General features: G+C 43.1%; 1 protein-coding gene across 1 annotated transcript in view; it reads right to left on the bottom strand.

The window, feature by feature from the left end:
* Positions 1 to 1,301: 1,301 nt before the first annotated feature.
* Positions 1,302 to 13,531, bottom strand: part of RAB38 (RAB38, member RAS oncogene family) — a 34,656-nt gene continuing 22,426 nt past the window's right edge. The window contains exon 3 of the mRNA XM_019530370.1: positions 1,302 to 2,306. Coding sequence (XP_019385915.1) covers positions 2,154 to 2,306 — 153 coding nt within the window. The 3' untranslated portion in view covers positions 1,302 to 2,153. The remainder of the gene's footprint in view (positions 2,307 to 13,531) is intronic.

The raw sequence follows: 13,531 nt of genomic DNA, 5'->3' as shown, positions 1-13,531 counted from the left end.
TCAAGCAATGTAGCCTCCGTACATCTTGTACAATCCAGTCAGAGCCAAATTCGGCCCCGGTTATGGAGCTCTATTTGTCCAACATGGAAAGTCAGATCTGAATCCTTGGTTGTGGTCAAAGATCCCAGTCAAAGCAGGATGGTTGGGACATTAATGCAGTACATTGAGGAAGAAAAATAACTTTTTTTTTCCAATGTTTTATTTTTGCTTCTTTTTAGCAAGCAAATATTTTGCCTATGTCCTTAGTGAAGCAAAGCTCTCAAACAGTTATTTGTGGGAGGAAATTACCTGACTGCTTAATGAACACAGATTGGAAACATCCGAAGACATGCTATTTATGATGACAGTTAAAAGACATCAGTAACCTGGGGACCAGGTTACAACACAGTTTGGCAGGAGTTGGAGACGTGTTAGCTTATAGGAAAGTGAGACAATATGTTGTTCTGATTGTAGTGTTAGCTCAAGGTCTAACCTGAGTGTTATCCTTAACCCAACTCCTGTCCACCACACACAGATCCTCAGCTAGAGTTAAGCTTGATTTTGCTAGCCTGGCAGAAGGCATGGGCTGTAACCTTTATGCTGACATCCATGCTAATGAAAGCAGTGGGAATGCAGCTACAGCTTGAATTAGCACTATTTGACAGGTACTGTTCTGATCATTTGGCGTGCCTAGAGAGTGATCACACAGTGATGCAATACTCAAAGAGAAGCAACTTGAGTTAACAGTGAAGATTAGCCCTTTCGCGGTTAAAAAATATAAGACATCAGAGGGCCGTGTATCTATGCTAGAGGGCTCTCGGTCATTCTATTTCAATCTGAGCAATAGTAGTACTTAGCACTTGTACAATGCTTTTAATCTTGCAGCGGCACACAACTAGCAACCTGCAAAAAGCCCTGTGAGGTAGGCAAGTACAGTTACCAATACCTCTGAGTTACAGATGTGGAAACTGGAACAGTAAAGTTAAGTGACTTGACCCAGAGCACAGTGGAAGCCTGTCAAAAGTTAAATTAAAATTCAGGAGTTCCCTAAGCTTGAAAATACTTTTCTCTGAACACATCCAGCTGGATAAGTGAGCCCAGTTTGTCATTGGCACATTTTGTTTGCCTGCTTGTTTTAAAGTAATGACTTCTGTTTTGTCTCTTATTCTGAAACTCTGTGACAAAAATATATTTACATCCTGGTGTTTCAAGCAGTGTATACCAGCCTTTGATTAGTTAAGACAGAGTCCTTGATTCTGTTGTTCTGAAGTGCAAGTGGTTTAGTAGCAGACTCAGCTATGAGATGCTTTGATCTTAAGAACTCCCCAAAAGCCTCTCTCTGTATCATCTGTTCATATCTGTCTTGCCATTCACTGAAATTATTATTTATATTACAGTAGTGTCTGGAAGACCCAATGAGGCTGGTGCCCCACTGTGTTAGGCACTGAATAAACACATTGTAGGAGACAGCCTCTCCCCCCCATCCAAAGACCTTACAGTCTAAAAAAAGATATGGTGAGTCAAGGGTTGCATGAGTAAAAGAAGTGCATAAAATTTTAGTAACTTGCTCAGGGTCACACATGAGGTCATTGGCAAAGCTGGTAAAAGAATCCAGGTCTGTTGACTGCTAGGTTAACGCTCTGCACTACCACAAATGATGTTTCATGTGTTAGTGTGATCTTTTGTAATATATACTCAATAGTGCCAGGCAAAACCTGGACAAATACTGGCTCCTGTCACCTTTTGTATTTGCTTTTAGTGAACATTCATGTGGCTGCTTAACGAAAATGTTCTTAGAAAGCAAATTGCCAAGCCTTGGGGTAAGTACTTGCAGTAACCACATTTTAAATCACAGCCAGAATATTCATTACAGAGGTGGGTGTACACTTCATCAGAAAGCAGGAACAGCTTTATGCGACCTAACTGACCAATTACACCAAACTGAGACAATTTCAGTAGTTACTATCAAGTACTCATCAAGAATATGAGCATTCACACTCAAGCCAAGGGGTCAAAAAATCATTGGATACTTTTAAATATCAAATACACTTGAGAAAATCTCAATTTGCTCATGGGTGTTCAGTGAGCAGAGGAATAATCTGGATGTGCTGGAGAAAACATTCCTTGTGAGTTACTTGCTCAGCTCAAGTATCTGGGAATAGTCTGGAAGTCCCTTAGGATTTAAAACAAGCTGAACAAGTGACAATCTTGGAAGAATTCAAGTGTGGTTTTATAATATCCGGTTCAATGGGTTGCATTGAATCACTCTCACTAGCAATTATGTGTTTCACCAGGCACCTGGAAGCTTCATCGATGTTTATATTTTCCTGCAAGTGAAATGGAGAGAGAAGTTGATTAGGCAAAATATTAGACACACATGGTTGCATATTCCCTGTACTGTTGTTCAGCCTTTTTTCTGGACAACTGCTAATATTTACTTTCCTATTAATTTTTTTAAAAACATTGACAGCATTTAATAATACTTTGTATAAATATTTTGTTATGTATTACCTATTACCAGGTATCCTGGTTTTCTTTGATAAAAAAATCCCCGATTTCTGGATTAAAAAAGTAAAAGTCACATTTTTCTGTGATCAAAATGAAACACCACTATATATCTCTCTATATAGGATATATATACATATATATATATATATATACATACACACACACATATATACACATATACACACATATATATACATATACACATATATATATAAACCAGGACTCTTGCCTCTAACTCAAATTTCTATTGGAATAGGTATGGAAATGGCATATAGGTTATTAAAATGTGGATCATTTGTATTGCCTTTAAAAATTAACCCCCCTCCCCCCCAAAAAACCAGCAGATATATTCATGGCTGCCCAAAACAGGTTCTTAAATCTGTATTGAAATGCCTGATAAGGTGCCTGATTTTTCAAAAGTGTTTTATTTACATCAGCAGCTACATCTTTCCATAGATAGTTGCCTGTATTTTAGAGCTTTTCCCATATTCGTTAGTTAGTTTTTGCTGTCCACAGCTCAGAGTGATATACATCTGTAAATATACCATCTTGAGCTTCTGCTAGCTAAAGTGAACTCTAATACAGTATGTGGATCCATTTTTTCTCTTTGTTGATATACCTACATAATGCCCACAAAAGAATAGATCACCTGGCTGCAGTGGAAGTGGGGAAAGTATAACATAATTATTAAGATATAAACAAGTAGTAATGAACATTGCAATTATATTTATATTATAATATTCATAACATATGAATATTCATTTTTTAAATGGGCTGCTGTGAAATGCTGAAAAGTTGGGGAGGGGTGCCTTTAGTCTAAAAAGAATGAAAAGGTTGAGTCCTAGGGACTCTATATACATAATGGACAGGTCCATACTCCCGACAGTAATACAAACATTAATTTAGATGCATTGTGATAGCATCCCAAGATTACTATCTGAATTGGGGGCCTCATATACTAGGCACACACATAGTAATACCTCAAATTGCTAAAAGTATGAAATGGCATATTAAGAATATATCCAGTGTATACCCCGTTAGGTTTGACCATGGGTATATGAAAGATCAGACTCCAAGGATATAGGTACTTTGAGCTGAGTCCTAATCCCCTGGCAATCGATAACAAATCTCCATGGACTGTCCCTTAGGGCTTTAGCGAAGAGCTGAAATCTTGGGAGCTGCCTTGATCTTTTAATTACTTTCTGGATGTTAAGGATTCTTTATTTGGAGATGAAATATTTAAACTTTGACCTCAGTTGATAGTAAATAAACAAATCCTCACACAGGACATTTGCAAACCTCACAGCTAAGGAATGATACCCTGCTGGACATGAATATAACCTGCCTACTTCAGGGCTTTGGCATATCACATGGTTCTCTGAGACTATGCTACCAAATTCCTCAGCTGTGCAGCAAGTCATTTTCCAGGCACTGTGAAATTTAATTAAAACAAGTAGACAACAAGAAAGTAATCTCACTGCACTGGTGAGAAAATAGAGGATTAAATAGAGCATTTTAAAAGTGTGCATACTCCACGACAACTGAATAATGCACTATCCTTCTGCTGCGTTCTGTTTATTGCCTTAATGAGGCAGTAAACATTACACGTACCCACATCAGCCCACCTTTGTGACCAGCCTCACGGATGTTCAAGAGATGCTTCGGCTCAAATCTATCTGTAGTGGCATGCAGAGTGGAATACCTTGTTAGGTGCTTCAAGTAAGCTTTCTACGCAGGATGAAAAGGGAGAAGATAAAACTGGGCCAAGAAGGAGTCAGAGCGAGAGATCCAGAGTGTCGACATTCACCTTCTGCCAAGTGCCAGCCACAGCAGAAGACTTTTTTTTTCCCCCACTTAAGACAGGTGGAGGAGGGCTTGCTGTCAGGAAGTGTAGATGCAACGAGAGGGTGCTGTTCTGTTCTTTTCTATTGGTCTAAATGACCATATTTGGTTGTCTACAAGTGGTGCTGTAGCAGTGAAGTTTGGCACCAGGGGCAAAGCCCACAGTGGCAGCCCACCCTTGTCCCATGCACAGGTCTTAGGAAGACATGCCCCCACCATTCTTGCCCAGGAGTGCAGGCAGCAGCAGCCCACCAAACAAGCCGCTCACGGCTCCATCCCTCTCCCTGCCTTGGTTGGGCAGTGCCTGTTGGCGCCCCTTTGCTTTGGTGCCCAGGGCAGTTGCCCCACTCACCCCAGCCCCTTGCTATAGCACTGCCTACAATGCATTTTTGGCATTCATACCCAGAGGAATGCTATGCCTGAATGTCTAACCCTGCATACATGAATGACTGTGTGGGACCACAGTCAGACAGATTGAATATGTGCAGTAGCAACCTTAGACACCTAAAAATGATGTTGGTAAAAGCCTGTGACTATCAGACTTAGCCTCAGGAACAGAAAAAGTCTGTATGTGTGTATCCCTCTTTTCTCTGTAGTTCAGTGGTTGGGGAGGGAGGTGCAGCCATCAGCTTGGCAGTGGACTGCCCTAGTCACTGAGCTATATGGGGAAAAGATGTGAATATATCCTCTGTCATTCTTGCTGTTGGCCAGTCTGGATGTATACATAGTTGTCCATGTGTGCTGGGGTGTGTGTCCAAGAACAGAATCCCACTGGGGACACAAGGTCCCAAAAATGCCCTGTAGACAACTAAAAAATGACAATGTAGCTGATCAGGAAAGAACAGAATGTCACCCAAAGTGTTCTTGAGAGTATTTGAGTCCTGCTGACAGCACTGACTGTAGTGTAAGCTAAGCCTTTGTGTGTAGCCAGAGCTTCAAGCTATCGACACATAAATAAAGAAGTGAAGCTCAAGGCATACATCTGGAGTAAATTGTACCAGGGAAGCTGAGAACAGTTTAGTAGTCTGTGCATCTGAAAGCCTAAGAAATAAGCAGTTCAGGATAGAAAGGCAGGCATTTGGAAATGTGACAAATTTATCCCTGATTCATCCAAGGGTACATTTGTTCCTATTGTGGTGAAGCTAAACCTCTTTTAAAGGCTGTGTCATATGTTTCCAGCTTTTCAAAAGAAAGACAGCTTTACTTGCCAGGGGTTAGTCCATCTACGGGCCCATCCGCTTTCACTGGAATTATTCCATACCTATTTGTGGAATAGCATCCACAAGAATCAAGATGAATAAGAAACAAATCAGACCCTAAGCATCTGAATCTTGTATTTTGCTTACTGACTAAATAGAAAGTCTTTCAAAGCTGTTGGAAGACAGCACTTCCTGCACTGCAATGAATTCTATTCCTACAATTTATACACCAGATAGGTACTGCAGTTTTAGAGAGGCTTCACTACCATGGTCCGTGTCTCATTTTATTTCAAACATACCACTTAACTACCACTTATTCTCATTACAACATTGGTCTTCATAACTCTGAATTCCAGTGGGGGGATGAAAGTAGTAACATCTGTTAACTACATTGTCTGGCTTGAGAAGTGTATAAATGCTAAGCCTAAGTACAGACAGTTAAAAAGCCTGAGGCAGAATTGATTCAATCTTTGCAGATTTCTCTAAACTGCATAAATTGGAGTGAAAATGAACTGACCTGAAGTTTACTTTCCAGTTGGGACAGCCAGCCAGATGCTTACGCTGTTCCAGGCCAGAAGCCGGGAGGGGTGGGGGGGTGCTACAGCACTTCTCCCAGGTTGCCTGCCATTGCCAAGCTGGGGCAAGTGGGGGCCATCCCCAATTTGATACCTAGCGCATACTCCCGACCCCCTTCTGTGTCCCCCCAGGGAGTTAAGGAGCTCCCCATTCAGATGCTGGCCCATAAGGGGGGAAGCCCCCACCTCAGGTGTTGCCCCCACCCCAGCCAGGGGTCCTGCAAGCCCTGGCATGTGGGAGTGGAGAAGGTTCCTTCCGTTATGCAGCTGGGCAGAGCTGTGGCTTAGACCCACCTTTGCAGGTGGAAGAAGCGGAGCAGGCCCTGGCCTGGGGTCCCCCATCCCGAGGTCCTCCAGCCTGAGACTGTCCTGCCACAGGAGGAGATCATCTGCTGCCCTAGGTGGGAGGGGGGAGCAGTCCCCTGGACCAGGTGCCTGCCAGCAGAGTCATGCAGGGAGAGAAAGGACCAGAGGGGGTGGGGATTTCCCTTGATTCCTTGGGGTAGGGCAGGCTGGTGGACCCTGGGGCAGAGGAAACCCTCAAAGTGAGGGTTCCCCTGGCAGTGCAGGAAAGGACCTGTTCCCCCCGCTCCAACCAGCTGAGCTGAGCAGGTGCCTGGCTGAAGAGTGGGGGGGTTCCTCACAGCTCCCCGCAAGATGGCAGACCTGGGCTTGGTTGCTGGGGCTGGGGCAGGGGGCTCTGTTTCCTCACCTCCCCTTTTGCTGTCCCGCAGCAAGAGGCTTTGCTGCCTCAGCTCTGTGACAGCCTGGGGAGAGGGCAAGATAGGCACTAGCAGCAGAGTGAGATAAGTTCCAGTGGGCCACCCTACAGGGGAGGGGGCTGAAATATGCAAGGGAGGTGCAAAGCATCCTGGGATGGTGGAGGACTGAGAGGTAACATGAGTCAGAAGGGGATCTGGGACAAAAGTCTGATAGACTGGTTTACCCTAAATCAGTTAAGTAGGATACTACATCCATCCAGGTCTAACTTAAAACAGTTTCTGCTATTTTCAAACTGGTTTATGTGCATTGAACTTCTGTCCTAATATAGGTTTAAACCAGTTTCCGATCGCTTATACTGGTTTATGTGTAATTTCTGCCCCTATCCCATAAGTGAGCTCACTTTATTTTGACAAATGCAAGAACTCTCATGCACCTTGTCATTTAGTTTTCAAATACATTTTTCAAAATCTTTTTATTACTACAGTACTTCAGTTTCCACAAAGGATCCCTTAAACCACTCTTACTTAGATGGACCCAACTATTCCCATGGCCTTCATCGCTATTGTGGCTGAGTTCTTGTCTTCTACAATTATGTTTCAGTTTAGTGGCCTAACCTAAAAATTGGAAATAAATAGTGTTTTCTGTTGTCTAAATTATTTCATTCAATCCAAAACTGAATCTTTTCTCGATTCATACATTTAAAACACTTTCTTAAAATTGGACTGTGTTTTGTTTTGGAACTATCAACATACATGAAACATTTCCAAAACCTTTTTTTCTATTCAATCAGGTCACCCAGAGTTTTGTCCAGCTTTTATCATTTACCTTAGAAACATTAATGAATTTATCCTCATATCACTTCCATGAAGTACAAGGGCAGTATTCCCACTGAGCACGTGCTCCTGAGACTATAATAACAAGGCAAGGAAGTGAACCCAGCTCTGTACCTGCACTACTTTTTCTGATATTTGTGTCAGCTTTTGTTATAGCTCTAATTTCATGGTGTCTGACCCAGTATCTCAGGTCTGTGGATCTGTCATTGCTATATTACCACTGCCACTCTGGTCTGCCTAATGAAATATTGATTTCTACACCATTCCCCCTTAGTGTGTTTTTCACAGAAATCAATATTCCACTCAACTGTAAAACAGTCGCAGACTATAGAAGCTGATCTGTTATCCCAACACATTGGGTGATTTTAGAGGGTAGGAAGTGCTGAAAGATAATCTGGGAAAGAACAGATTACAAGAAGCAAATGAAAAGCTCTAAACCCCGCCCCCCCAAAAAAACAAAACCCCAAACTCAGCTGTAGGTGGTGACCAAGGTGTGCAGAGAATCACACATGCCATACCCACTACTGAAACATGAAAATAGCTCCCATCACCCGGAAGAGCAACATTCCCTATCTTCCAAAGAAATAATGAAAATTTAGGTAGAGAAAATGCGTGACTGAAATTATGTCTTTCCAATGATCACATCCCTATTAAAAGACCTTATTATTTCATAACTGATTGTTCTTTTTTGTGTGATGCAGGCCAGATGACTCCCAGTTCTGAATATAATTCAAACAGTCCTGGGCTTTTCCTTGCATTTTATGCCTTGGTTACTTTGTGTTTGGATTTTTAGCCATCTGTCAACACCGGCCTCTGGCTTTCTGTAGCTCACGTTTCAGTGTCCTCTCTGGTTGTCATTATTATTATGGTCCACCAAAGGTTGTGGACAGCTATTAATGTGATATACAGGAGGAAGTGTTATTCTTAGTATTTGCCAAATAGGGAATTGAGACAACAGAAGCCATCTCTATGCTGACAGGTCATGTCCACCCTGGAGCTCATTTACCACCACCCCAAGCCTCTTGGTCCATCCTTTCACATCTTTAAACTTGTACCAAATCTGTCTACACTGCACTTATGTTCTGAGCATGTCTGCGAGATGTCTCTGTTGTTCTACGTGAGAATCCTTCTGTAAATCAGGCTACAGACCACTCGCGTCTCCTCAGCAGCCTTGAAGCTAGAAACCACAGTGTGAACCCTTACAGGATGGTATTTGCTGCTATTGCTGTGCATACTGTCCAGTTTGGCACAGTTCCATTGGTGCATATATCAACCATGGATCCACTGTGGGGGCATTCAGAGATGACAAGCGCTCATGAATCTTTCTGCACAGCTACCCTGAGACGAAAGGGTCCTTTGGCATTTAAGCCAGCAATCAAGACATCCAGTTTGTTGTAGTTTTCTGCCAAGTTATATTTTGACCTCATTGACCTAACATCATCCTGGCATCGGACCTCAGTTCAGTGAAATCTCAGTGGCTCTGAAAGACTGTATTAGGAATACGAAGGTTCTTGGAGCTGCAGTTGAAATCATACCCTCCTCCTGTATTACCAGTATGTGGCTGTGCTCTCTGGCCAGCAGATGTGATGATCGTGCTTGCTGTGGTTGCTGCTAAGTGCCTCTACAGATGTGCCTGGGTAGAACTGGAGGAAAATAGTGCTAATCAACAGAACAGCTCTGCTCTGGGCAACTGAAACAGAAGGTGAGCTGCACAAGAGTTGGAAAGGGATAGTTGCATTGCACTGGCAGACTTCCTGCGAATGCACTCTGTCGTTCCCCAGTAGGTTACAACTACACTGTGGGAAGTTGTGGGGAGAAGGGCAAAAGCAGATCTTGTCAGCCTTAATCTCAGGACCTGGATTTCAGGAGGGCTTCCAGGCTCAAATACAGGTGGCACCAAAAGGCAAGCTTGTAGATATATGGTAAAATAGTCCACAGATCTGGACTTTCAGGTGATCTCAAGCCGGCACCTAACTGTCAGCATGGATATGCTCAGAAAGACTCAGTTTAGAGGCAGAAAAAGAACTTAAGTACCTGAAGGGTTGTATAGTTGCCCAAGCTCCAAACTTAGACCCTCAACTTTCCTGCTGTGCACCATGCAAGTGCCTCATGTGCATCCATTTCCACTAAATTCCCCAGCATCAAAATATTTGCTGCTAGCTGTCCCAAGCAGAGATGCAGTGACAGACTGATTAATGTGTCTTGATATGACTTCAGGGACATTATGTCAAGCCTTTTTCTGGGGCTGCATCTATATGTGCTTTACCAAGTACTAAATGACTGTGCAGTATCTGTGTTACTGCACAGTCCCAGAGGTATATGGGTCATTTCCAACCCTACTGCACAGTAGCAGTGACCTACTATGTTGTAGGTCATTGATACTACTATGCAATGTCAGCATCATGGTTCATGCCTGCCAACGCTGCATTGTCAGGCTGGGGATTCAAAGGCAGCCAGACATGATGCTGGCCACATCACTCCCATGCATGCCATTGGTTAAGAAATTGATGTGCCTTAACCACGCTAGCCCAATGAGCCCAATGAGAGTTAGTCTTAGATGGACCTTCCCCCTCTGGTGGTTATGATCAAGGCATGGTGGGCTTGGGGCCAAGAAACTGAGTCCAGAATCAGGACAGAGTCATAGTTTTGGGTGGGATTAGCTGATTAAGTCAGAATCTGAATGCCAAAGAAATGGACAAAGAATAGGAATCAGGTAGTGGAAAGTCAAGGGAAAGTGAGGAAGCTGGAGTCAGGCATCACAGATCACATCAGGGATAGGAGCAAGTCAGGAATAAGAAAGTAGACACGAATACCTTCACTGCAAGGGACAGGAGTCAGGGTTGTCTAGACAAGGACCCTTTCTGTGCAAACAGCTTGTCACCCTCTGCCCTGCTGTTTTTAAAGTTGTTTTCGAGATAGGATCTGCTTCCTGCTAGCACAACAGTGACTTGCTTCCAGAAGGATGGCTCACTTCTAAGTGGAGCTAAGGGTCACATTGGGCAAGCATGCAACTTCCTATATTTGGAGTTTACCAAAAAAGTATAAAAGTAAAAAATAGCACCTGATATCCTTTACTTCTAATGTTAGGATTAGAACAAGGAGAAACAACAACTTTAAAACATCTTTGAACACTGGAAAATGGATATGAAGTAAAAAAAAACGATATGAAGTAAAAAAAAGATACGAGTAAAATGTAAGTTGGCTTTGCAGTTCACCTTTAAACATGACTCTTAAATGGAAAGTTTTAAAGAAAGAATTCTGCACCTCTGCATGCTGCTTTCTGTGGGTTTTTACATGAGCTACAACTCTTTTATTCTACTGGTATGGGAACTAATGTCATTGGCTAGAAATACAACATTAAACTGGAGAGAAGATAAACACTTTATTGAATGCGTCTCAGAGCAATACAGACTCTCAGCATGCTGCTTAGTATTCCTGACTGGCTTTACCTCCTTATCTGTCAACTAATTTGAACGCACATACAAAACATTATCATTTAGAGTGTTTTGTTTTAATATTGGAAATAAATCCCTCCAGACTAGCCTGGCTTTTTATTTTGCTACTGATGAAAAAACACCTTTCTTTAGTTAGTTTTATGGGCCTCTCACATTTCCAAATGAAACATTTTATTCTTTGCCATGCAGATTGCTCAGATGTATTATTCTAGTTGTTCTTAGGTGTAAAACTTCTCTGCAATTTCCATAGTCACGTTGTTTTCTGTAAACTTGTTGCTTATGGATCTGGTCTTGGGATCCATAGATGGCAAATAGGCAGTCATAACGACTAGCTCACTTGGGCTAACAGTAGAGCCTAAATCATAGTCCTTTAGACATAAGAGTGAAAGCCTCTATTGTGCATGTCAAAGAGCATCAATATTCCTTCACTTCAAAACAGTAATTTACAGACTCCTAAACCTTCAGTCTTTAGATGGCAACAAATATCTGCACTCACCTAGTGTGAGTTACTCAGGCAAAAGCTTTCTGAGCATCTTTACACTTTAATCTTCTATTACTCCAAAAGGCAGAAAGACAAAAGTAGTTCTAAGTAGTTTGAAAGGAGAGCCATTTTGCCCCATGAAACACTGGAACAAACTGAGGACACATGGTAAATTTACAGAGTAATTTCCTATTACATTGGAGTAAAAATAAATTGGGTGCATGATGTACAGCCCTATGCTAGTATAACCTGGAAGTGTAGAATTACCCTGGGAACAATCATGGGTAAAATGATAATGGTGAAAATTACACCAATGAAGGCATCATGTGTCCAGAGCTTATCAGAGTGTAGCTATTTGCTTAGGGAAAAGGGAGTATGAGTTGCTTTCCTTACAAATTGTAGCAAGGTGTAGTAATAGGTGCTTACTGTGTACAACAAATCTGGAAGAGCTGAATGATGGTTGTTCCAGATCCTGATACAACTTACATCAGTGCAGAAAGTCATATACAGACCCTGACTTAGGCTACATTGCAGGATCACAGAGAAGTAGGGTGGAAAGGACCTCATGAGATCATCTAGTTCACCTGCTCAAGGCAGGATCACCCCTGACACAAACATCCCAGCCAATATCAGTTTAAGCCCCTCTTGAAAATTTCCAGGCATGGCAGTTCCACAGCTTCTCTAGGTAGCCTGCTCCAATGCTTCATGACCCCCATAGAAAGTCCCTCCTAATCTTCAACCTGAATGTCCTGTGCTGCAGCTTGGGGCCATTGCTGCTAGTCCTGTCCCCTGTATTCGCAGAGAAGAGCCCATCTCCATTTTCTCTTCAACTGCCCTTCAGGTATTTCAAGACTCTTAGCAATCTCCCCTCCGTCTCCTCTTCTTCAGACTGATCCTCCTTATCGCTGCAGCTTATGTAATGTTCCTACCTTTAAATTAATTAGCCTGTTCAAAGGTAGCTTGGGTATCTCTATGGCAGCTACAGTGATGGGAGTGTTGGAGCATCCACAGACTCATCTCTCATGAGTCCATGCTCCTAGCTTTCAACTATATTAAATTATACTTGGAACCGGTTGGAATTTGAGGGAAGGGATTTTATTTTGAAAATCCCAGTTCACTGAAAACACTTTACCATATTTACTTGAGTGTAAGATGAGGTCCCCCCTCCCCACCCCCCATTCAACATGGAGAAAAATCAAGCCTCATCTTATAATTGCATACAACTTACCTGAACTCAGAAAATGCATAGGGGCTGGCAAAGTTAATGAGGAGGCAGCACAGCCCAGCACCTACCACATGGCCAACGACCAGAGGGTGCCCAGGCTCCCCTCAGCATGCAGGGTTCCTGGCTGGCCAACTGTACACACAGCTCAAAATGCCCTGGCAGTCACTGGCCAGGCACCATCCTCACAGTACAGGGTTTCTGGCCAGCACATGCTGAGTCTCTCTGAGCTGCCACCCCAGCGACAGGTGCCAGCTGGATCCCTTTCTCTCTGCCAGGTTGCACCCCCTGCTCGAGCAGCAGCTCCAAGCAACTCAGCACATGATGGCTAGAAACCTTGTGCTGCAGGGATGGTGCACAGCAGGCATCTGCCTGGGCATTTGAGCTGTGTGCATGGTTTCCTGCTAGAGGGTGCCGAAGCAAGTTGGCACACACCGGCAGGCAGTAGCTTGGAGTCACCCTGCACTGGGCGGCCAGGAGCCCTGCACACAGCTTGAAATGACCCAGCAGGTCATTTCACCGTCCCCACAGCATCAGTTCTGGATAAACTACCAGTAAGTGAATGAGTATTATATGCAAACTGCTACAGTCGTGTTTGATTTCAAGGTTATTAATTTCAAATTTGCTCCTCACTTCCACATCCTCAGGGACAGCAGGGTCTGACAGTAAGGATGGGGGTAGGAGAACAAGCTGCGAGGGGAAAACGTTGGGGGG

The sequence above is a fragment of the Crocodylus porosus genome, unplaced genomic scaffold (assembly GCF_001723895.1).
Source record: "Crocodylus porosus isolate Cpor-Errol unplaced genomic scaffold, CroPor_comp1, whole genome shotgun sequence".
Classification (NCBI taxonomy): Eukaryota; Metazoa; Chordata; order Crocodylia; family Crocodylidae; genus Crocodylus; species Crocodylus porosus.
Note: the sequence above shows the minus strand (reverse complement) of the source record. Positions and strands in the feature narration are given on the sequence as shown.